This window comes from Loxodonta africana, chromosome 3 (genome assembly GCF_030014295.1).
Source record: "Loxodonta africana isolate mLoxAfr1 chromosome 3, mLoxAfr1.hap2, whole genome shotgun sequence".
Taxonomy (NCBI): domain Eukaryota; kingdom Metazoa; phylum Chordata; class Mammalia; order Proboscidea; family Elephantidae; genus Loxodonta; species Loxodonta africana.
In genome coordinates, this window is record NC_087344.1 from 71066152 (window position 1) to 71091127 (window position 24976).

Consider the following 24976-nt stretch of genomic DNA (forward strand, 5'->3'; position numbering starts at 1 on the left):
TTGTTATAATGCCTCTTATAATTATTTTATTGTTTACTCTAGGGATTAAAATACATATTCTTGACTTATTACGGTCTATTGTGAATTATTATTTTTATAATTTCCAAAACAAGCAAGAATGGTACAACAGTTTAATGTCATTTACTCTCTCTTCATCTTTTGTGCTTTAATTATTGCTTTAAACAATCAATATTATTTTATATTTAACGACATACTTACCCTTTCCAATTTACTTCTTCCTACATTTTCAGGCTGCATCTGGAATACATTCCTTTGGCCTAAAATATTTCCTTTAGTTTTTCCTCAGTACAGATCTACAGGTGATGACTATCCTCGGCTGTTATTTGAGAACTTATTTATTTCACTTTTATTTTTGAAGGATTTTTTTCTAGATTGCCATATATTTTTCTTCAACACTTTAAAGATGTCATTCCATTGTCTTCTGGCTTTCATATTTTCTTTTGAAAAGTTACCTCAAAGTCTTATCATTGCTCCTTTGACCGTAATGAGTCTTTTTCTCTGTACGTTTTCAAAATATTCTACTATTTTGGCTTTCAGCTGTTTGACTATGATGTACCTAGGAGAGGTTTTTTGTTTGTTTATTCTTCAAAGTTCTTGAGTCTGTGGATCAGCATCTTTCATCAGTTTTGAAAAATCCTTGGCTGTTATTTTTTCAAACATTGCCTTGTCTCAGTCATCTAGTGCTGCTATAACAGAAATACCGTAAGTGGATGGCTTTAACAAAAAGAAACTTATTCTCTCACAGTCCAATAGGCTAGAAGTCCGAATTCAGGGTGGCGGCTCCAAAGGAAGGCTTTCTCTCTCTCTGTTGGCTCTGGAGGAAGGTTCTTGTGATGCATCAATCTTCCCTTTGTCTGGGAGCATCTCAGCACAGGAAGCTCAGGTCCAAAGGATGAGCTCTGCTCCAGGCATGGCTTTCTTGGTAGCATGAGGTCCCCAACTCTCTGCTTGCTTCCCTTTCCTTTTATCCCTTGAGAGATAAAAGGTGGTGCAGGCTACACCCCTGGGAAATTCCCTTTACATTGGATCAGGGATGTGACATGGTAAGTGTGTTATAATCCCACCCTAATCCTTTTAACATGAAATTAAAATCACAAAATGTAGGATCACCACAGAATACTGGGCATCATGGCCTAACCAAGTCAATAGACACATTTTGGAGGGGACATAATTCAATCCATGACATGCCTCTACCCCTATCTTCTCTCTTTTCTCTTTCTAATACTCTATTTATACATGTTTTGGAGTTTTGATTGAACTTACATATCTTTTATGCTCTGTTCTTTGTTTTAATTTTTCATTCTTCATTCTCTCTGTACTTCTGTTTGGATATTTTCTATTGACCTGTCTTCAAGTTCACTAATTTTATAATCTGTGTCCAGCCTGCTTTAAAACTCATCTGATAAATTTCTAATTCCAGATATTATATTTTTAAGTCTTAGAATGTCCATTTGATTCCTTTATATGAATTCTAGGTCTCCACTGAAAATATTCATTTTCCATCCATTTCATCCATGTTTTCCACTACTTTCTTTAGTAATTTTAATTAATTACAGTTATTTAATGTTCTTGTCTTATTAGCCCAACATTTGTGTCATTTGTGGACCTGTTTCCATTGTCTGTTTATTCTCTTATCAGTCATATTTTCCTGCCTGTTTGCATGTTAGTGGTTTTTATTGTTTGCCAGGCATTTTTTATGAAATATCTTTGGAGACTCTGTATGATATTTTCCACCAGAGAGATGTTCCCCTTTCCACTGTTAGGCTGATGATGAGGATCACCCCAATCTAATCAAGAATTAACTGGGGCAGAGTTTGGTTGCATTCTTAGTATGATTCAGTCCATCTCTGATTCATCCCCATATTCACACTTCACCTTCCTGAGCTTTTGATTGGGAGTCTAGTGGCTCCCTGTCTCCTCAACTTTGAAAGACCTGCAAGAGATTCAGTTCTGCCCTTTGGAGGTTTTGAACTTAGCACTTCAGCTTTCTTCCCTACCTTTTCTTCACTCTCACAGCTTCAAAATCTGGAAAATTTCTTGAGAAAAATACCAGCTATGTTTTTGAGTCAGGCCTCATTCCTGTAGTTGGACTGTATCTCGTAAGTATCTCAAGATTATGAGAGATTTCACTCCACTTTTTAGAACCCTCGGCCTAGCCACCCAGCCTCAGACCCAGAAAATATCCCATCGTTAAAACCAGCTCTGCTGGTTTTCCAATCTTTCATGTCAGTTCCATTTAACTGCCAAAAGACTTTCTGGAATTTTTTTCCCACCAGTAGAGTCCCTGTGCATCAGTCAAGCTTAATACCCACTCCATGCCCAGAACAAGCAAATGTACCCAGGGAAGAAAATAGCCAGTAACCATGAACTCAACTGAAAAGGGGTACTTTCTGTCTGAATTCCATTTTTTGTAGTCCTTGTTGCTTCCAAAGCTTTGCCGTATATTTAAAATAGTATTTTGCAGTGTTTTTGGCTTTTTCTAGTTATTGCAAGGAGAGTATAAGGATGCTACAACTTATACAAATCAGAAATCACAAAGTCCAAGTTTGTCTTGAAAGAAGAACTGAAAAAAGCAGCTTTCAATTTTCAGCTTTGATTTGAAAGATTGCTAAGGACAAGCAATCCATCTTGATGCTAATATGGTTTACGAAGGGAAAGGTATACAAGCCAAAATTTTGCCCAAAATCCAGATATATTCTTTGATGATGTATTGTGCATAATTTGAATTTACTAGAAGACATGGCTTCAACTGTGCTGACAGCAATGATATTTTTTGGAGTGATTCAAGTATTGCATACAATATTTTCTGAATATGCCCAAACATGGAATAGGTTGATGAAACACACCAGATTTGATCTCAGAACTACTCTTATAAACATGATGGGAATCCCAACTAAATACTATTAAATCAGTTCAATTTATTTTAGGTATGAGATGTGCTATAAGAGCTCAATGAAACAACTAAGATTCTTGGGTAAAGACCAAATCCCATTGTCTTTTGTGGAAAAACATTTATTTTGAATATATATTATCAACAGGTATTTGTTTTGTTTTGGACTGTTGCCTGCTATTAAAAATGTTAATAAAGTTTATAGAAAAAGAGTTAAGTTTAAATATTTTGCTTTTAAAATTAAAAAAATATTTTTATAGGTGTAAAAATGGTTTTTCTAAATTGAAATAAGCTGCATGTGAAATATACAACAAAAATGACAGTTCAATAAAATATAAGGCAATTATAACAAGGAAAGGAAAATGTTTGTATGACAGTGAATAAGGAGATTAACAGACAAATAATCTCAAAACTTATTTCTAGAGAGACTATTTTGGCCCTTATAGATTGAGGCATAATCTTGATTGAAGAGAGATCTGAACAAAGTTAGCAATAAACTGCCATTTTCTGTTTTTAATAATAGCCCAGCATTGAAAATTTTGAAAAAAGAACTGAAGAAAGTCTATATGAATCTAGATAAGGATTGAAGAAATGCTAAAAAAAAAAAAAAAAAAAAAATCACGTAAGGAATGATAGCGATTTATATAATGAAATTAAATTATTTTGAAATATTCTCTAACATAATAATTTATCATACATGACCCAAATACAATGTTTAAACATAATATATAAAATTGAGTTCAGTCATCTTTGATAATTTGCTGACTTTCAGTCATGAAAACCACAGCTTTATGCATATTTTTCAATTTTGTCATTGTTGTGGTAGTTACCACTGAGTCATCTCCGATTCATGGCGATCCCATGTACAACAGAATGAAACTCTGCTCAGTCCTGTGCTATCTTCACAATCGTTGGTATGCTTGGGTCCACTGTTGGTGCCCACTGTGTATTTTAAGGGCCTTCCAACTTAGATGGCTCATCTTCCAGCATTTTAGCAGATAGTATTCTGTTGTGATCCATAAAGTTTTTGTTGGCTAATTTTTTAAGGTAAATCACTAGGCCTTTCTTCCTTGTCTGCTTAATCTGAAAGCTCTGCTGAAACCTGTCCACCATGGGTGACCCTGCTGATATTTGAAATAACAGTGGCATAGCTTCCAGCATCACAGCAACACACAAGCCACCACAATACAACAAACTGACAGACAGGTGGTGGATCTTGTCATTAGGAAGGTACCTCTGTTAAAGTAGTAGGATGGAATGTATTTTATTTAACAATACATTAGCTTAATTTATAACTTTTAAATATTTAAACATATAGTTAAGTGGGCTTTCATTTGCACTCTTGTCCAGGACACTACAAATGTTGGGAAGAGGCGTGAGTTCAAGATCTTGACCCCAGTGCATTTCAAAGTTAGACTGGTGCTTACTGAGAACTAGGGGTGAGGGAGCCTGATTTAATGGCGACAGCTTCCTGTTAGGGCCAGGTGGTGGGTGTGTTCCACACCAGTGATAGAAAAGGGCAGGCCCAGGAATGCCCTAGGAGGATTGTTCTAGAAAGGTCACAGTTCCTGAAGCTGGACTGTAGTCAGAGGAGGTGGTTTCAGGGTCAGAGAAGAACATCTACAGCCACAGTGGTGTCTCTAGGGCCCAGAGGGGAGAAGACCATCCTCATCCGGGGACCAGAGGAGAGGGAGATAGATGCCACAGGCAAAAATCAGCTGCAGAGAGAGCACCTTGAGGCCTGAAGACAGAGAGAAATCAAACTGGAGCCTGATAAGCTTTTCTACAGAGGCCAGGGGTACAGGCAGGGCCTGGGCTGGAGGTGAGGACCCAGGCAGGAACAGGAGGGGTCAGAAAGTGGCTCAGGCAGTTGTGTGCAAAGCCAAGGACCTGGATCGGCCCTGGTCATGGGCAGAAAGAGGGCGGAGCTCGGTCCAGAAACCTGGTCTATGACTGAGCTGAGAGAGAGAGTGTGGCCCAGCAGAGAAGGGGAGATTTGTTCTTTCTGTGCCAGAAGCAGCTTCCTTAAGTCACAGGATGTGGACTGTTTAGGTGGGGCAGGGATTGGGCATTCTTTCCCTGGAAGGGAATCCCTGAGTGGTGCAAACTATTAAAGTGTTTGGCGGCTGACGAAGAAGTTGGCAGTTTGAGTCTGCCTAGAAGCACCTTGAAAGAAAGCCCTGGCAAGCTGCTTCTGAAAAATCAGCCATTGAAAGCCCCATGGAACACAGGTCTACTCTGACACACATGGGGTCGTCATGAGTGAGAGTCGACCGGACAGCAACTGTTTTTGTTTTTGGCACTGCAAGAGGGAGGGAGAGTCTGGGCTATACTAACTGGTAGCTGCTGAAAATGGCTGGCAGATGGATTTTCCCTGAATCCTGGAGAAAAGGGGTATCCAGCATCTAGTGAAGAACCATCTAGGCTCCCTTCTTATCCATCCTGGATTGGAGGCAGATCTAGGGTCAAATTCTTGAAGGTTCACAATAAGTGTTGGAGTAGTCCAAAAGGAAGGTCCGAAAGTATTGGCAGTACGAAACAGCCTGCTTTCACTCATCCCTCAGGCTCTTTGCCTCTGGGGCCTCACCCCAGGATCTTTGTTTCCTGAGTTGACTTGGCTGGAGGAGAGGGATCCCTACACACTGTAACTCTAGTCAGAGGCTTTCTCTTCTTCCTGTCTGATCTCCCAGAGGCAATTAACTCTCAAGCTCTTTTTTGCCTCCAAAGTCAGATACAGAAGACTAAGGTAGACATTTCCCAAAGGAAACTACTAAGGGAAAAGTTACAACAAAAGCAAGATAGTACAAGACCACAGGGATGGACGACGCCACAGGGAACCATTTTTATTTGGATAGAATCAAATTCCACCTCAGGGGGTTCAGCTGGCTATGGTGTAGACACTAGACCATTCCTCAGAGGCCTGAGTGCATGGCCCCAGGTGCTGGGCATTTCATTCCAACCATGCAAATGAATTCCCACTGTGGGCCCAGGCTACCTCCTGGCCTTGGGCTGAGATGCTGGTCAGTGCTGCATGGGATGAGCCAGCCTGATTCCCAAGAAAGGCAGAGAGCTAACAATGCATAAAATGCATACGTACTTGTGTGCATCTGGGGTCTCAGTTGGGATCTTCTTTAATCCCCTCGATAAGAAAGATAGGCTAAGATTGGGCTCGTTTGAGCCTGAGGTGGCACTCTTTCTCTTCCCACTCTCATCCCCACCAAGTTTTAAACACATACCAAGTGAACTGAGAAGCATTCTAGGAAAAAGAAAAAAATATTAACCATTGACACAGTTTGAGCACAGAAATATTCAGACACATCTAGAGGAACCGGGGGACCAACGGAAGTCCAGATTCAAGAAGCAGCAGGTGAAAATGCCCAGCGATGGTGAGGGTGTGAAAAATAGGGATGTGCTGTTGAAGGAGCCCTGGTAGCACAGTGGTTAAGCACTTGGCTGCTCACTGAAAGCTCAGCAGTTCAAACCCACCAGCTACTCTGTGTCAGAAAAACGTGGTGATCTGCTCCTGTAAAGATTTCAGCCTAGAAAATCCTATGGGGCAGTTCTACTCTGTCCTGTAGGGTTACTATGAGTCAGAATCAACTTGATGGCTGTCTTAGCCATCTAGTGCTGCTATAACATAAATACCACAAGTGGATAGCTTTAACATAGAGAACTTTATTCTTTCACAGCCTAGAAAGTTACAAGTCCGAGTTCTGGGTGCCAGCTCAGGGGAAGGCTTACTCTGTCAGCTCTAAGGGAAAGTCCTTGTCATCAGTCTTCCGCTGTTCTAGGAAGCTTCTCCGAGCAGGGTACCCCAGGTCCGAAGGACACTCTATTCTCCTGGCTCTTGTTTCTTGGTGGTATGAGGTCCCTGTGTCTGTCTGCTCCATTCTCTTTTATATCTCAAAAGAGATTGACTTAAAACACAACCTAATCTTGTAAACTGAGTCCTATCTCATTAACATAATTGCTGTTAATCCCACCTTATCAACATCATAGAGGTAGGATTTACAACACATTGGAAAATCACATCACATCAGATGACAAAATTGTGGACAATCACACAATACTGGGAATCATGGACTAGCCAAGTTGACACACATTTTTTGGGAGGACACAGTTCAGTCCATAACAATGGCATACAACAACAACATGCTGTTGATGGGTGTGTAATTGGTGCGACATTTTTGGAGGCAATTTGGTGATGAAATTTAAAAATTTAACTGCACACACATACTCTTTGACACAACAACTTCATTGCCAAGAATTCACTGTAGATTTACAAGTATGCAAAAGTTTGTGGACAAGGATGTTCATTGCAGCATGGTTTATAAAAGTAAAATAATGAAAACAACATAAATGCCCATCAATAGGGGATTGATTGAGTAAAATAAATACTCTGTATCTATTAAAAAAGCATGAGGTAGATCTATACATGCCGATATGGAAAGATGTACAAGATATATTAAATGAGAAAAGCAAACTGCAAAACAGCCGTGTAATACTATCCCATTTGTAGGTTTTTTTTTTTTTTTTTTTTTTTAGGAAAATTGATATATATGTATTGTACTGGAATAGAAACTATCTGGAAAGATATATGCATAAGAAACTGAACAGTGGCTACCACTGGGGGAACTTTATTTTACATTCCTCTCTACGGATTTGAATTTATTTTCATGACCATATATTATTTTTAAAATGTAAAAAAAAAAATTAAGAAGGAATAAGGGACCAATGAAATGATACACTATCAAAAGAGAAAGATGTAATATATCAGATTTATCATTTAAAGGCAAACTCAGCGGTAGGACCTAAAGATAGGTAAGACATGGTGATTGACTGATGGACCTTTCCTGACTCAGCCAACTTGGCAATATGAACTTGTTACACTCACTGAACTCTAACCTTGAGACCCAAACAACCTTGCTCTGGGGTCCCCAACAACATGGCTGAGGGGAGGGAGTGGTTCCTTTCCCCACTTGAAGCAGACTCTTGAGTCATGAACAGACATGAGAAGGGAAAGCTCTGGTTGCCAGAGCCATTGGCAGAGATTTGCACCTTGTGACAGAGTCTCAGCTCAGCTGAAGCTGAAGCAGCAAGTTTGGCTGATCTCTGTCCCAGCTAATAACAGGATAGATCTCCAGCTTGGTTACTACCAAGTCTCGGCACGAGAGTCTTGGCACAGTGGAGGTGATGGCTGAGTCGCAGGTATCCAACAACAGTGAAAGGAAGCAATCATCAGGACTGGGTCAGGAATGTACCGGTGTAAGATAAGCTTGGAGAATCCCAGAAATACTTGAGGAAAATCTATCAGAGACTGGGATATCTCAGTGAGTATTTGCAAATTTTAAGGTAATGATATTCAGGTTTCATTCATTCATCTAATATATTGATGTCTTACTATATGCAAGGCACAGTGCCAACACAGGGGATACAGCAGTAGAAAAAATAACCAGGGAATTTAGTAAATTGACATGAATGAAAATAAAATTGCAAATATCGAACCTTCTTGGACCTACAAAAATGGTAATTTCATATGGCTCGAAATAAAAAATACCTTCTGGCAAGAGAGAAAGAAAAAAACAACTAATTGCTTGATTATAATTGTGAAAACAGTTAAGAAAGAGCAATCAGATCTGATCCAGTCTAGTACTGGGGCAGTCAAGAAAGGCTTCCCTGCAAAGAGTTACTTTTGAGAAAGTGAGGATGAGGAGAAATTAACTTAATGAAGGAGAAAGAGGAAGATCATTCTTTGTACAGTCAGGTGCAAAGGATTTGAAGCTGGTAAGAAACTGGTTATGCTCCAGGGACTGAGAGAAGGTGCTGACTGAGCCTGGAAAGAGAATAAGGCTAGAGGTAGGCAGGAGACAGATGAGACATGGCCCTGTAGGCCAATGTTAAGGGCTTTGGTTTTTATCCCAAGAAGTTTAAAAAAACAATGGCATATTATTTATTTGTATCCAAAAGTTGGCGAGGCCCTGAGAACGTTCAGGTTACAAAGAACCTTCTTATCCCCTTTTCACTGACGAGCCCGGTGGTCCACAGCTAAGGGACTAGGAAGGGGTTGCATATGGATTAGAACCCAGGCGTTTTCAAAGAGCTTTCTCCACCCGGATGCCTGCAGGAAGGCGGCAACAGGGTGTGGGCAGGCAAGGAGACCAGGGTCCTCTTTAAGGTAAGACAAAAGAAGCCCCGTGGGCGCCGGGGCCCCCCAACCCCGGGCGGCAGCTCAGCGCCCAGCAGTCCTGGCGGAAGCGGCGCACAGAGAAGCAGTAAATTAGAGGGTCCAGGCAGCTGTTGAGGCTCAGCAGCGCCAGGCTGAGAGTGTGCAAGACGTCGAGGGTGGAGGTGGCGTGACACCCGCCACCGTCACCGCCCGCGGCGCCCTCCTGTCCAGCCACCCAGGGCGCCAGCAGCAGGTGGTAGGGCGCCAGGCAGAGTACGAAGACGAGTAGAAGTCCCAAGACCATGGTCCTGGCCGCGCGCCGGTGCGGGCCTGCAGGCGCCGGGCTTGGGCCCGAGGGCGCCGCAAGCGCCCGCGCCAGGCTCACGTAGGCCGCCAACACCAGCAAGAAGGCGGCCGCAAAAAAGGCCACGGTGGCGTAGGCCAGGCCGGAGCGCGCCCAGCCGTGCTCGAGGCAGCGAACAGAGCCGCCCGGGCCAGGGCGCAGCGCGTGCGGCGCGGCCAGCGAGGGCGCGGCGCAGGCCAGACCCGCCAGCCACGCAGAAGCGCAGGCGGCCCGGGCTGGGCCTCGGCGGCGCAGCGCAAGGCGGGCGGGCGCGCTCGGCCCCGGCCCGCGCACCAAGCCGCAGCGGCACACGCTGATGAGCGCTGCGAAGGCCACAGCCTCATAGGTGGACACGTAGTAGATAGCCCCGGCCGCGCGGCAAGCGGCCTCTGGGAAGGGCCAGTGGGCCGGGCCCAGGTAGTAGGTGAGCCACAGCGGTAGCGTGAGCGTGAAAAGCACGTCGGCCAGGGCCAAGTTGAGCAGGTAGAGACGTAGGGCCTGGCCTAGGCGCCCACCACTGCGGAGGAACACTGCCAGGGCGGCCACATTGGAGGGCAGCCCCAAGCCCAGCGCTAGGGCGTAGGCCGTAGGCACCACGATGAAGCGAGCAGGGTCATCCCAAGGGCTGCAGCCGCCAGTACCCAGGTCTCCAAAGCTGCTGTTCATACCTGACTTTTACCTGGGGAGAGGAAGAGAGGTCGCTGTGGAGGACCCCCATTTCACCTCCCCCACCGCAGTTCCATCTTCTTCAGTTCTCACCGGAAGGGGATGTTAGAGGCAAGGAAGCCCATGTGGGAGGGGATGGAGATGGGAGGAGGCTAGCAGCTGCTGGGCTGAAGAGGAGGGGATCGACTTCAGAGTTATCAGTAGAACGGGCTTAGTGGCAAGCTGTCAGAAGGAAGGAAGAGGCACATAGCCTGGAAATTTCCAACCTGGGTAACTGGAGGACGGGGTGCCCCTCAGAGGTGGGGTATAGTTCAGATATGTGGGGATACAGGCGTGTGTGTGCAGTAAGCCCAAACAGGGCTGAGCTGACCACGCGGGAACATAAAGAAAGGATCCTACCCAGAAAAAGCCCAACCCTCCCCTGCCCCTTGCCACCCAGATCAATGGGGGAGAGAGAGAGGCACGGATGGAGGAGTGGTCTTGTGTCCTGGACAACAGGCCCATGCAAGTAATCTTGGACCTGCCTTGGTGAAGGTCTCCTCCCCCAGACGTGCCCCAAGGCTTGCCTGGAGCACCCTTGGCGAGCTGAAAAGGTTTCACAACTCCCAGGCCTTCCAACCTGTTTCCTTTCTCCTCACCTTTTGGCCACAAAGAAGTTCTGCGTCTAACTCAAAACTGGACAGCAAATCGGAAAGAGCACAGAGGCAGGAATCTGGAGATCCTAGAGTTGCACATTTCTTTGCCATGTGACTTGGGGCAAATTACTCTGCTTCACTGAGCCTGTCATCTCTGCTGTAAAAGAGATTAAAATACCTACCTCACAGAGTTGTTGGGAGGGTTATGAGAAAACATAAGTTAAACTCTGAGCGCTGTGCCTGACACTGGGGAGATACTTCATAACTGTTCGCTCCTTCCCCTCTAGGCAGCAGTCAGCTAAATGTACACCCACACAGGCACACATACAGTGTTAGAGACACAGACACCCCAAGCAAATAGAACAACAGAGACATCTGGGCATATTCCTACTCTCTCCCCAAGAGGGGTTTGTGTACAAGCCAATGTCCTGTTCCTATTTTTGGCACATACCCACAACCCCAGGATGGTCCCAAAACTCCATTCCTCCAATACCAAAATGTCAAATTTCTGCTTTTGAGCCTCTCAGGCTTGAATCGTTTCTGGAACCCTGAGTGAGAGTATTGCCTTCTCCCCATCCCTCTCGGCTCTCTTCACCATGGCTCTAGCCCCCATCGGCCCCCACCCTGACCTTCCCCCTTCTGTCTCACCAGATCTTCCCTCTCTTACCTCTTGCTGTTGTGGCTGCTTGGGGCTCTCTCTAGGGCGCTGGAGACCAGGCTTTAAGGAGCTGGAACAGGGCAGAAACCCCTCCCACCCACACACCCCAGAGCCTCCCATCAGCCAGCTAATCCTGGACAGGGCATGAAGAATGGGTCCAACAGCTGGAAGGACCAGAGCCCACCTGTGGCAGCTGTGTGTTGGGTTTGTGGGGCATGGCTAGGGCCCTGGGGGAAGGGAGTGTCATTACAAAGTAAGAGGGCCTTCAGCACAGGGAGGGAGACAGAAAAGGTATTAGGAAGGCCTGCAGCTGAACAGCATTGTGCTGAACTGACCTAGATTTAGGCAGCAGTTTGGGGGGCACATTTCCCAAGGTTGGCTTCTCCTTGGGCGGCTGAGGACACACTACTGCAGCTCAAGATACTCCTGCTGCTGCCAATCCAACTGCTCCTCCACACCAGCTGGCCAGCCCACTCCTCTGCTACCCTGCCTCTCCCGCAGCTGCTGGGCTGGCCCTACAGCCAAAGTTGGGGGCCCTGGAGCAGCTAATCAGCCTACAGGCCCAGGCTCGATGGTAAACAGGAGCCTTCAATCTAATACCAGCTGTGAGAGATTTTATTTAAAGTCCTGGCTGGAGACAGGGTGGCTGTGGCATCCTGGAAGGGGTGGAGAAGGGAAGAGGCCAGGATCCTAGAGTCTCCAGGCTCTCCTTCCATGGGCTTCAAAATTTTCATGCAGAGGGGTAACTCTGGAGAGCAGGGCAGATTTAATCATACTGGACAGCTCATCCCATCTACTCCCAAGTTGAGCAGGGAAGGGGTGCCATGCCTGCCCATTTCCAGCTTTGGCAGCTAGTGCAGAGGGAAGTGTGCATTCTGGGGTCCATCAGGCCTTAGTTCTAGTCGCAGGTTTGACACATAGGCACTTAACTCTCTGAATTCATTTTCTCATCTGTAGAAACTGGTAATAGCTAACATTTACTGAACGCTTATCACGTGCCAGGCACTGCTATAAGCACTGTAACTTATTGAATCCTCACAGCAACTCTCTGAAATATTTACTATTATTATCCATATTTTGCAAATGAGGCAGAAACTACTGTCGTCATCGTTAAGCAACCAAATTAACCAACGTCGAAATTGAAGCTATTCTGTCTCTGGACTTCTTATGTGAGAGAAAAATAATGCCCTTATTGTTTTGATACTTAGTTGGGTCTTTTCTTCCCTGCATCTGAAACAGTGATGCAATCTACTTCACTGGAGATATATATAGTAATACTTAATGAAGTTACTATGTGCAGGGATTGTGCTGTTAAGTAACATTTTCTTCAAAACCTAGGACACAGAGAGACAACTTGCCTGAGATTCAGTGTCAGAACAGGCATTACTCTTCTGTAGTGAAGATGAAATCATAATGGACTTCCTTCGCGTCTCTGGGTACCCAAAAGCCATTACCTCTACCCCAAAAGCAATTTGGGAGCTGGTGACATAAATATTTGCATATGAACTCTTTCCCCTTATAGAACACATTGCTCCCAAAAAGTACTCCGCTGGGCTGAGGTGAAGATATTTGATGACATGGTGGTAATTGCCCTAATGTGTTCACTTTTCCCCCAAGGTCACATAGGGCCAGGGAGGCAAGATGTCCATTTCAACAGTGGATGACCCCCATCCACTTCAGACCACTCCCCGTGGGGCCCCCCCACCCCCACCAGGACCTCCAGGATTCCTCCCAGGCTGTGGGGCCCTGCTAACACTTGAGCATTCCACAGAATTGGCTGTTAAATAGCACTGGACTGGGTGCCCATCTCAGCATCAGAGGCCTGAAAGTGACTAGATGCCTGTCTGTATTAGTGCAGCAAATCTAAATGCCAGAGATGAAAGGAGATGAGAGGGAATACCCTCATGTGGCTAGGAAAGGCACGGGCAAGAGCAGGTACTCAAATTCTGCTGTACAGACAGTCCCCAGGTTACCAACGTCTGACTTACGGACTTGTACTATTAAGCCATAAAGCCTATTAAAATTGAGTTAAATATATACAATGGTTCAGTGTCATCACAAATTGTAAAAATTTGTGTTCTGATTTTGCTTCATCCGCCCTGGCTGAACCAGTTCAAACCAGTTTGAAGCCCTGAGACAAACATTTGGCTATCACGAAATAAGAGCTGTATGTACCTGTTCTGACTTACCTACAAATTTGACTTAAACATAGATTTAGGAACAGGTCTTGTTCATAACCCAGGGACTGCCTGTACACAACACGTAAAATTAGGTATGTTAAAAACCTTTAAAATGTACATGCCCAGTAGTCTAACTTCTAAGGAAAAAAATTAGGGCAGTATGCAAAGGGGATTTACTGAGTGGTTTACAATACAATTTACAATACCAATTGGGAACAACCCAAATGTTCCTCAGTGCAGGGGACAAGTATACATTATGGTACATCCTTACAATGGAATACTATGCAGCCATTAGAAGTGATGAGGTAGAACTGATGAGGTAGAACCATGTTAACATATATTTTTTAAAAAATGTAATAAAACAGTACATATTGTCTAATTTTCATTAATTAAAAAAAAAAAAATCCTGTATCAAGGCACAGAAAAAAGTGGAGAGGTAAAAAATTAAAAGTGATTATGGGGGGGGCATCCAAAGTTTGGGTGACTTCAATTTCTTTTTTGCTTATTTTCTATTTTTACATGACATGAGGAATGCTATTATATAGAACATGTACTCCTGAAAACGAGCAATAAAGGTTACAGAGAGAGAATGCAGGGACAGATAGGAAGACGTCTGTTTTAGCACTGGATGGCTCAGGGTGTTCTGATAACAGGGTGTTAGAGTCTGTGTGCTCCACCAGGTTCCTGCTGTGACAGCTGCATGGTGCCAAAAGGCAGGCACCTTCTACCTTCAGGATTCCTCGAATATAGCTGGAGTCTTCTTCCTTGTGGGTCTGGCCCCTCCTGAGTTTGGACTGCGAACTGACAGGTATCCAGCAGTATCAGGAGGCTCAAGCAGACAATGGCAGGAATGTAGGTGCTCAGCGACTCGTTCAGAGACACCAAAGTGAAGATAGCCCCTGGAATGGAAAGGTCCTTGAGGCTCCCTGGGAACACTCAAGAGCTGAGGGCTTTGCAGCCCAGACTGACCCACTCCATCCTAAGCTGTCCCACTAATCACACCCCTCCACACAAACCAGCTACACTCATCACTCTGGCCTCCCAGAGACAGCAAGACCAGGAATTAGAAGTTCCACTCATAATGCAGGAAAGCAGCAGGAGCAATTCAGCCAATAGGGCAGGGGCTGAGGTGGGAATGTTAAAACAAATTCTCCCAGATCCCTCTCCTTTCTTAATCTTACACTTACTAAAGAGGAGGTGGCCTAGGGATCGGTAGTAGAGGTGTGGGAAAGATCTGGAAATAAGAGAAGCTCCAGAGATGGAAAGAAAGTGTGGTGGAGGCGGAGGTTGCAGCAATATGACACAAAGCCAGGGGATACAGTAGAAGAGCCTAAAGATGTCTGGACTTTGAAGCAGCAGCTGTCTTTGTAAGTCAGCAATTCCTATAGGCACAGCATTTATGAGGTGGGCCTTCTAAGACTGCCTGCCCTAGGGAAATTCTCTGCCTTCCTGTTTAGGGGCCCTAGCTTTCCTGCTCTCTGTTCCCACCTGCCAGACATATAAGTCAAATGGCAGCTGCTACTCCATCCCCTCATTCCAGAAGCTGGGGGGTGAAGGGATGGGTTTGGAGGCTCTGTGGTTACATCTTTACAATAGAATATTATGCAGCCATTAGAAATGATGAGGTAGAAGATATATTTGACATGGAATGGTGTTAACAGTACATTAAGTTTAAAAGGCACCAGTCCTAGTCTGAAGACTATGGCAATTACAGTAGGGTAGGAAGTGCTCCTGGTCCCAGGAAAGGAGAGCTAGCAAGAGTAAAGGGGTACGGCCAGGTCTCTCCATCATCCTCCCCCATAAGTTCTCATTCCCCCAGCCCAGTTGGCCCCCCTTACCAATCATGAGCAGGGTCAAAAGCAAGTTACTGATCTCTTGCAGGATCGGTGAGCCCACGACCAGCAGCAACCCAGCCAGCAGTTCCAGCCAGCCCACAGTCGCTTGGTAGCTCATGGGATCTGGCTGGTAGCCGAACACCTTCAACGGGAACACCTCGGCAAACTGCACGAACAGGGCTTTCTAGGGGCAGCAGGGATTGCCCATCAGCCATGCTCATCAAGAACCCACTGCCCAGGTGATCGGCAGGGGCATTTTGAGCCTGAGCCCTCAACTCCCCCCACAAAGGAGCTAGTCTAGGTCAGGTCGAGTGCTGTGGTCAGCCTGAGGAGAAAAGGACTTCCATGTGGAGCTGAGCTTTGGAATCAGGAACAGGCTTTATGCTCCAGGTAAGTATAGCTGGGTGGTGGTGCAGGGCTGGACTGATTTTCTCACCAGACCTCTTACCAGGTTACAAGAGCCCTGAATCCCAGGAAGAGGGAGCTGGGCTTGGGCCTTCCCATCCAATGTCAAGACCTTGGGAACTCCACAGCTTCTTCGTGCCTGGCCTGGTTTCTCTTCAGGCACCTTTGCAGGGAATAGTATTTGGGGGTGGGGAGACGGTGGAAGGACAGATTGTTGCTGATTAAACAGATTCCACCCAGAATCTCCTATGCTGACTTCTGGATCTCACTACAGCATCCACAAAGGGTATTGAGAGAATTCTGTCCTGGGGCAAATGACAACTTTACTCCTACCTTCTGGGTGGCTACCTTTGCCTGCTCCCCCACCTCAGCTCTTGCCTTCCCTGCTCAGTGCTGCCCAGGAAGAAGCTCTAAGCTGTGTGGCTCTAAGGATGTATTTCCCCAAACAACCCACCACCCTAAGCCAGGAAGGCGAGTACCCAGGCCTGAGGGAGGCAGGCTGGCAGGGGTCTCCAAGTCTGGCTCCTCTGAGGTGCTGGGGGGGTTGGTGAGCAGGACCAATAGCGTTCCCACGACTGAGAAACTAGACAGGAGGCAGAAAAGCAACTTCTAGGCGCCACGGAAAATGTCTCTATAGATTCAGAGTCAGAAGAGTGTCTAGTTTTGGTTCTGCCTCCTGACTAGCTGTGCAACCTTTAGCAGATTATGTCCCCTTAGGGGCAAGTTTCTTAACTCTGCAAAGTGGGGATAACAACCCCCCTGCCTTACCAACCTCCCAAGAACTCAAGCGAACGACGAAAGGGGCGTGTGGGGGACGGGGAACGTCAGGGAGCTCGGTCACTTTTCCATTCCCTCCATCTTCTTGCCCCAGGGTCCCAGGCATTCCTCCTCGGGCTCTAAGTCTGCCTGGGGCCTCCAATGCTCAGCCGGAAGGGGACGTCCCTGTCTGTCTATGGAAGATCCAGAGAACTCGGAGAAACTCCCCAGGTACGGGCTCAAGCCTCAGTCGAGATCCAGGTTTTTTTCCCCCAGCTCTATTGCTGTCTCGCCTGAAGCAAGGCGGGTCTGCGGGGAGCAGGGCGCGCCGGTAGCCGGAGTAACGGCCGAAGACCGCGTCCCACGCCGCCCGGCGGGGCCGATCCCCCACGCGCCCGCCCGCCGCCCACACCACGCCGCTCACCATCTGCTCCGACACCGGAGCCGAGATCTGCTCCGAGAGCTTGGCAGCCCCCGTGAGCACGAAGAAACCTCCGAGCAGCACGCGCAGAGTAGCAAGCAGAAGCGCCATGGCCGCGCACGGCCTCCGCGGAGCGTGGTGCTCGGAAGGCCGAGGGTTGGCAAAGCCGAAAACCCGCCCCCCTGGCGCCGGATCATTTCCTCCTTCCCCGGGCGGCCGGAAGACCCGCGCCCAGGGCCTGCGTTTTCCTCGCCTTCCAGGGGGTGTCGTCACCATCTTTGGGCCCAGGACCGGGTGCGGGAAGCGAGGGCGTGTGGGTGGGATACCCCCATTTCACGGATGAGGACACTGAGGCACATGACCGCGTAACTGACTAAACAGGTCCCTTTGAAGGCTTCTCTTTGTCTCCCAGCGGAAAAGAAGTGGCGCCAAACATGGGTATCTGGATTTGGCTCACAGAACTCCGGCACGAAAGACCCGGGCTTTGTTCCTGCCTATGCCACACTTGGTGTGGGACCTGGGATGCCACCTAACATCAGTTGGCCTCAGTATCTGCATCTATAAATGGACATGACGCCTCATCATTTCTCCTAAGACTGAGTTTGTAACAGGCCTAGCACAGGGCCTGGCACCTTGTAAGAACTCAGTTATTTTTAAACTAGAAAATTAGTTTATAAAAATTAGTAGTAAATCCATAATTAGTCATTATAAAATTAGTTGCTCTTTTCTATCTCTGGCTGAAATACCTTTTCCCTTTCTCTCAGCTGAAATTAAAATGTGGTAAGTGTTTGAAACATTCAGATACTTGCAGTCATGGGAGGAAACCCTGGTGGCATAGTAGTTAAGTGCTACGGCTGCTAACCAAAAGGCCGGCGGTTTGAATCCACCAGGCACTCCTTGCAAACCCTATGGGGCAGTTCTACTCTGTCCTATAGGGTCGCTATGAGTTGGAATCGACTCAACAGCAACAGTTTTTGTTTTTGTTTTGCAGTCATGGGAAGAGGCTTTCACTGCACAAATACTCCCCAGGCCGCCCCAGTCTGCTCTAACCTGGGAATCTGTCTATAGCCGGGATGCTCAAACTATGGCTCAGATTCAGTCGGCCATCTGGTTTTTAGTAACCCCCCTCCTTTGCACAAGCTAGTAATTTTTTTTTTTTTAATGACTAAGGAAATCAAAGATTTCATGACACATGGAAATTATATGAGATTCCTATTTCAGTGTTGGAACACAGCCACATTCGTGTACTGTCTACGGCTGCTTTTGCGCTGCAATCAGACTTCAGTAGTTGCAACAGTATGCCCTGCAAAGCTTAAACTATGTACTATCTAGCCCTTTATGAAAAGTTTGCCAAGCCCCGGTCTAGTGAGCAACCAAACCCATTGCCACTGAGTTGATTCCAACTCATAGCAACTCTATAGGACAGAGTAGAACTGCCCCATACGGTTTCCAAGGAGTGGCTGGTGGATTTGAACTGCTGAACTTTTGGTTAAGAGCAGAGCTGTTAACCACTAAGCTACCAGGGTTTCCTAGTGGGCCACTGAGGCCCCAAAAGGAGGCCTCAAACTCCTCTGCTGCTTCCATTTCCTGTGAGCCAAGCTGCTTTGGTCTTTGACTTCCACCTACTTACAACTTGGTAGGGTAGGTGGCTGGCTGAAGAATGAACTGTCCCAGGTGCTCTAAAGGCCCAAACCGCTTTAGCATCCATGTATGCTATTACATTATGAATGTAATTCATTGTCTGCAATCTTTGTTACTAATCCAAACTTCAATCAATTGATAAAATAACTAAATTCTCTACCTAAGGCTATTATGTATAAATGCGTAACTATTAAATTCCTCAACAAAAAGAAAAAATTATTAAAACATTTAATCACTGAAAACACAAATCCACAATAGGAAATTATATTTTAAGATATATATATACAAAATTTAACACAAAATTATAGACTTTGATGATATACATGGTGCTATTCTTTCTCCTTTACTAACTTTTCTATCCTTGGTATTAAAGATGTGACTGCAAGTCTTAGGGCTGGGCCAGAAACCAACAGATTTCTTTGTTTTGACTCAGTCAAGGCTGAAAATGTAGCGTCACATAAATAAATAGTTGAAAAAGGTAATAAAGATTTCATTGCCTTTTCATGGAGTTCTGGGTAACTTGTCTTAGCATTTATCCAAAACTGAGTTACAGGCATCGATTTAAATATTGATTGCAATTCTAGATCTGAAGATAACTGTGTTAGCTTTTCTTCTTCAAAGTCGGTGAGATTACGATTTTGGTGATTCATAAAAGGATTGGTTATCCATAAATTTCCTGAACGCAAGTCTTCTTCTGGTGGGTAACAGTCATTGAACATTTTAAAAAGTCCTTCCAGGTGCTCAAAAATAATGCTTGTCATGCTTCTCATATTTAAGTCTGATGAGTTTGAGAATTCAGAAAATGAAGGGAACATGTCATAATCATTCTCCTGTGTGCGCTTCAACCACATTTTCAACTTTTTCTTAAATGTATCGATTTTCTTATACAAACTGAAGACAGTAGTCATAGTGCCTTGGAGACTTGAATTTAATTCATTTATAAGTGAAAATATATCTGACAAATAGGCCAGCTTTGCAACCCATTCCTCATCACGAAAACACTTGGCCAAATCTGAATGTTTTTGAGTTAAAAACATTTCAATTTCATGTCGTAATTCAAATAATCTTGTTAAAATCCTCCCTCTTGATATCCAACGTACTTCAGCATGAAGTGGTAAATTCACATGCTCGCACCCCATCTCTTCACACAAAATTGTTAACATACGTGAATTGAATGCATTGCTCTTGATAAAACTTAAAATTTGTGCCGACTGCAAAAGAATTTCATGTAAATATGGAGACAACTTTTCTGCTGCTAAATGTTCACGGTGAATAAAACAATGTGTAAATGCCACTGTATTCGTGGCAACTTCTTGAATTTTTGCCCTTAAACCAGAACACCTGCCAGTCATGCTTGCAGCCCCATCTGTACAGAGACCAACACAATGTTTCCAATTCAGAGATTTACTATCAATATATTTATTTATTAGTTCAAATATTTCAACACCAGTTATTTGAGAAGGCGTTTCAATGCAACATAGTAGTTCTTCTTTTATATCACTACAATCATAATCAATGAAACGAATATAGCACAAAAGGAGAGTTATATTTGAGATTTCTGATGTCTCATCTATCTGAAGGGCAAACCACTTTGACTCTCTGACTTTTTGAATCAGCTGATCTTCAATGTCTGCAGATAGCTCATCAATCCTGTGTCCAATCATATTATTAGAAAGAGGGATGGTTTTCATTTTGTCTCCAGCACTTGAACCCAAAACTTCTGAACACATTTCTACCAAATATGGTTTAATTAATTCCTCAGCAATGGAAAATGGCTTCTTGCTGGCAGCAATTTGGAAAGCAATTAAATAAGAAGCTTTCACAAGTGACTTTTCAACTAGTAAACACTTTTTTAAAGAACTGTTTTGACATTCCATTTCAAGAGATTTTTGTTCAAAAAAATCTACTGGTTTGTTTTCTAATTCTGAATGTTTTGTCTTCAAATGATGAGAGAGATTTGCTGGCTTCATGTTTTCACTGGATAAGATTTCTCCACATATGACACACTGTGGCCTCGGTGAACTTTCTTTTGATCCAGGGCAGATAATAAAGCCAACTTTTAAATATTCTGCATCATAAGTCTGGAAAAAACCTACTTTTTTTTTCTTTGCAGGTGGCGAATCAAGGTCTGTATCATTTTTCTCATTAGGCAGAGGTAAATCTGAATGAAATATTTGAATCACGGTTATTTTCATGTAGAAATAAGCTGTGTTCATTATGTTTTTCCCTATACATTTAAAATTTATATTTAGTCACTGTTCGTCAAAAGAATACACTGATTAGTATCAACAAAAATCATAATAACCTCCATGATGCCATTAAGAAGTGAATTTTCCTTTGCCCCAAGTTTAGTCACTTACGGTAAGTAAATCTGTAGGCTGTGATATATGTACAAGTAATCCCACATAGCCAATAGATTACTGGATTTGGGGTTGAATGCCACTGAATGCATCAAATTAAGAATAAATTATTTTACTTGCAAAGAGTTCAGGAAAAAAGAGAAAACAGATGTCACAAAATATTAGCATTTAGTGAATCTAGATGTAGGGTATATTGGTATTCATTGTACTGTTTCTACAATCTTTCTGAATTTTTTAATTTTTCAAAATTAAAGGTGGAGGAAAAAAAAGGTTATTCATTTTAATACCCAGTGTCAGTGAGGGTACAGAGAAATGAACCTTCCCGAATACGGCTGTTTGTGGCATAAATGGATTTAACTTTTAGAGGAGAATTTATTTCACAACACATAATCAAAAACCTTAAAAATATAGAGTAGTCTTTGAATCAGTAACTCCACTGCTTAGGATTTATCCTAAAGACATAACTAGACAAGTGCACAAAGATCCATTTACACAGCTTAATGCAACACTTGTTTATAATATTTAAGAACTGGAAGCAATTTAAATGTCCAATATTCTCGCTGTTGTTGTTAGTTGCCCTCCAGTTGACTGTGACTCCTAGAGACCCCATGTGTGCAGAGTAGAACTGCTCCATAGGGTTTTGAAGGCTGTGACCTTTCAGAAGCAGATCGCCAGGACTGTCTTCCTAAGTGCCTATAGGTAGGTTTGAACGGCCAACTTTCAGCTAGTAGTCAAGCATTAACCATTTGCGCCACCCAGGGACTCCCTAAACGTCCAATTTAGGGAGCTGGCAGTTCTACTCCGTCCTGCACGGTTGCTATGAGTTGGAATCAACAACAGTGGTTTTTTTTAGTTTTTGGTTATGTCCTATACATTAGAATCTATGCATTCCTTAAGAATGTCAATGTATATTTAGATTTATACTAATGTGAAATGATGTTTCCAATACGCTGTCAAGTGAAAATGTAGTCTACTAACAATACAAACAATCCAAAATTAATCTAGAAATTAAAAAAAAAGTAAGTGCCCACATACCCACACATACAGATGTTCACAGATCCTTTACTACTCTCCACATGTGAATGTGTATATACTATAAATTTGTGTATACAAACAGTATCATTTTAACAGGAATATAAAATAATCAGATTTACTGAGGAAGGAAAACAGGATTCTCTCAGACTCCTATCCAAAAGAAAGGCACCCTACATGAAAACTGATGATTACTTGTTGACAGACTAGACTTTTAAATACAGTATACTCTGTGAAGTAAAGTTAATATTAAAAACAAAAATCAAAAGATGCTTTGGGAAGACCAAGCTATTAAAGCAATTGAAAATAACAGGGTATTGGAATTAAAAGTAGTTAACATGAACCGGGCCAGTAGTTTACAACCTTTTTAATTATAAGTTCAAACAATTTTCCTGATTGCCAACTCCTGAGACATGATATCGGTTATACTTTTAGTAACAAGTGAATTCACAATATTTAAAAAAAAAAAAAAAAAGGTCAAATCAGCAATGCTTTTAGCTAAATTTATATCTTAGAAGTTATTGTATCTTGTCTATAAGTCTGAAAACAGCAGTGACCACAAATAGGAGATGTTGGTGCACTCTATAATGCTTTATGTGCATATGAATTCAATTTAGTCATTATTATTGTTGATAACAATAATTATAAAAGGAATCAATTAGGTGTTCAAAAAGTAAATGATAAAAGAATTTTTCACATTCAAGAGATGGTCAATTACTTTTTTCTTTTCTTAAAAAACAAACAGATACAGAAAACAAACTTCCTACATGTGGAAAGCACAAGGACACATACCTGTCTGACATTCCTTGTGTTGTGTATGTGGTTTGCAAGAGATGGCCTTGGTCTGTGTGACAGGCTTGCACAATATTGCTTTGTTCTTTAAGAGCCTGGAAGGTTGGGAAGATTGGGAAGATAGAAGTTTCATGGCATCTGTCTGTGTAATTCCCTAGTTAAAAAGAAATTCAGAGACCAGAGAGAGATTTTTTTTAGTACCTTATCACTGAGTATAATTGCTATCAACTGAAAGGTCACACAAATCAAGACTGCATAGAAAACACAGGAGACTGGTGAAAAATATAATTCCTCTGAAAGAGCAGCCACAATAAAGAAGTCACTTTGAAAAATCTGTACTAATTCGTAATTCTCCTAATCAATGTCAGCTTCATCTACTAATTTAAAAAAATATTCTGCCTACATTAAGATCAAAACTATGAAAATAATCCTTGCTGGTCAGGAGAATTGACTATCCAGAAAAATTAGATCCAACCTCAGACAATATGCAAAAATTTATTCCGTATCAATTAAAGATCTCACCATTTAAAAAAAAAAAAACTTTAAAATTATTGGAGAACTTTCAAATAACCAGAGCACAGAGAAAGTATTCTTAAATAAAACATGAAAAGTAAACAAACACAAAGTAGAATATTGATATACCTGACTACCTCAAAATTGAAAATTTCTTCAACAAAGCTTTTCATAAACGAAGTTAAAAGATAAGTAACAGAGTGGGAGAATGTACTTAAAACATGTTTATTCATTCAATAAGGAGCCCTGGTGGCTCAGTGGTTGAAGTGCTCAGCTGCTAACCAAAAGGCCAGTGGTTCGAACCCACCAGCTGCTCCACTGGACAAAGATGTGGCAGTATGCGTCTATAAAGATTGACAGCCTTAGAAACCCTATGGGGCAGTTCTATTGGTCCTACAGGGTCGCTATGAGTCAGAATCAACTCAGTGGCAGTGGGTTTTAGGTAAGTATTCATTCAATAAATATTTACTGAATGTTTACAACATGCCAGGCAGTGTTCTAAGTCCTAGGGATATAGCAGAAAACAAGATAAAATCCTGCTCTTATGGAATTTACAGTCTACAGGGACACACAGAAAATAAACAAGTAAAACAAACATAATGTATAATTCCAGGTAGTGGTAAGTGCTGGGAAGAAAAATAAAGCTGGGTAAGGGAATGAGAATGATGGCAGGGGTTGGGGTAATTTTGAAGTAAATATTTGAACAGAGATCTTCTGAATTATTCAAAAGAGCAAGCAAGGCATGCAAAGGTCCGCAGGCAGAGGAACTGTAGGGGCAAAAGCCCTGAAGTGTGAAAGAGCTTGGAGCATTCTCAGACCATCAACACGGCTGAAACAGAGTAAGCAGGGGGAGAATAAGTTTGCAAATGTAGGCAGACGTCAAATCATGTAGGATCTGGTAGGTCGTGGAAAAAAAAAATTAGGATTGTATTTTAAGTGTGGTGGGAAGCCATTGGAGGTTATATTTAAATTTATTTGTTAAATAGGTAATAGACGTACTTAGCACAAAAATTCAAAAGTTATAAAAAGGTATACACAAAAATAAGTTTTCCACAACCATCTGCCATCTTCCAGACTCAACCTTGAACATAACCACTGTTTCCAGCTTCTGATAAATCCTTCTAGAGATGGTCTGTGTAATTCAGTTAAGTTGCCTCTTACAGCAAGTGGTAGCATATTTACAAGATTCAGCGCCTTGCTTTTGTGACTGAGCAAGCTGTCTTGGAGGTATGTTAATAGAACTTTGTACAAAGCTGCTTACTAACAGCTGTATAGTATTTCATTATTGAATGTACCATAAATAATTTGAACAGTCTCTGCTGATGAACATTTAGGATATTACAAATCTCTTGCTATTATAAACAATGCTACAACGAATATCTTTTAGACAAAAATTTTACATGTGCTAGCATATCAAGTTTTACAGGTGCTGTTGGTGGGTCAAAAGATAACAGATTTTAATTCTGATGATATTATCAAATTGCTCTGCATAGAAGTTATATCAAGTTACATGATTATCAGCAATGTGTATGAGAGCCTGTTTCCCAGTGTCCCAGTCTGCACGGTATTGTGACACATCTTCCTGTTTCTCAGTGAGTGAAAAATCCTATCTTACTTTAGGGTGGTTAGATGTTTTTTATGTTTAAGTATTATTTATATGTC

At 43.3% G+C, this 24976-nt stretch overlaps 3 protein-coding genes across 14 annotated transcripts in view; all 3 read right to left on the bottom strand.

Moving 5' to 3' along the window:
- Window positions 1-9081: 9081 nt before the first annotated feature.
- On the bottom strand, window positions 9082-11352 carry LOC104846373 (platelet-activating factor receptor-like). The gene is made up of 2 exons (XM_010595354.3): window positions 10725-11352; window positions 9082-10099 (listed from the first exon to the last, which is right to left on the bottom strand). Exon 2 carries the CDS (start codon window positions 10084-10086, stop codon window positions 9082-9084), a length of 1005 nt encoding a protein of 334 aa, XP_010593656.2. The 5' UTR covers window positions 10087-10099; window positions 10725-11352.
- A 2576-nt stretch (window positions 11353-13928) lies between these two features.
- Window positions 13929-17364, bottom strand: TMEM35B (transmembrane protein 35B). Its single transcript, XM_003415486.4, is given in 4 exon segments — window positions 13929-14339; window positions 14342-14458; window positions 15398-15578; window positions 16980-17364. Coding segments are annotated over 4 exon segments (621 nt in total). The 5' UTR covers window positions 17253-17364; the 3' UTR covers window positions 13929-14289.
- A 1459-nt stretch (window positions 17365-18823) lies between these two features.
- ZMYM6 (zinc finger MYM-type containing 6) overlaps window positions 18824-24976 on the bottom strand; it is a 40331-nt gene continuing 34178 nt past the window's right edge. For all 12 annotated transcript variants that reach the window (XM_010595194.3, XM_023554509.2, XM_003415487.4 and 9 more), the window contains 2 exons: window positions 22802-22955; window positions 18824-20778 (listed from right to left, as the gene is read on the bottom strand). In XM_010595194.3, coding sequence (XP_010593496.1) covers window positions 18947-20778; window positions 22802-22955 — 1986 coding nt within the window. In that variant the 3' untranslated portion in view covers window positions 18824-18946. The remainder of the gene's footprint in view (window positions 20779-22801; window positions 22956-24976) is intronic.

Excerpts from the sequence above, each read along its gene's own strand:
- LOC104846373 (XM_010595354.3), bottom strand. The coding sequence starts at position 10,086 with ATGAACAGCAGCTTTGGAGACCTGGGTACTGGCGGCTGCAGCCCTTGG.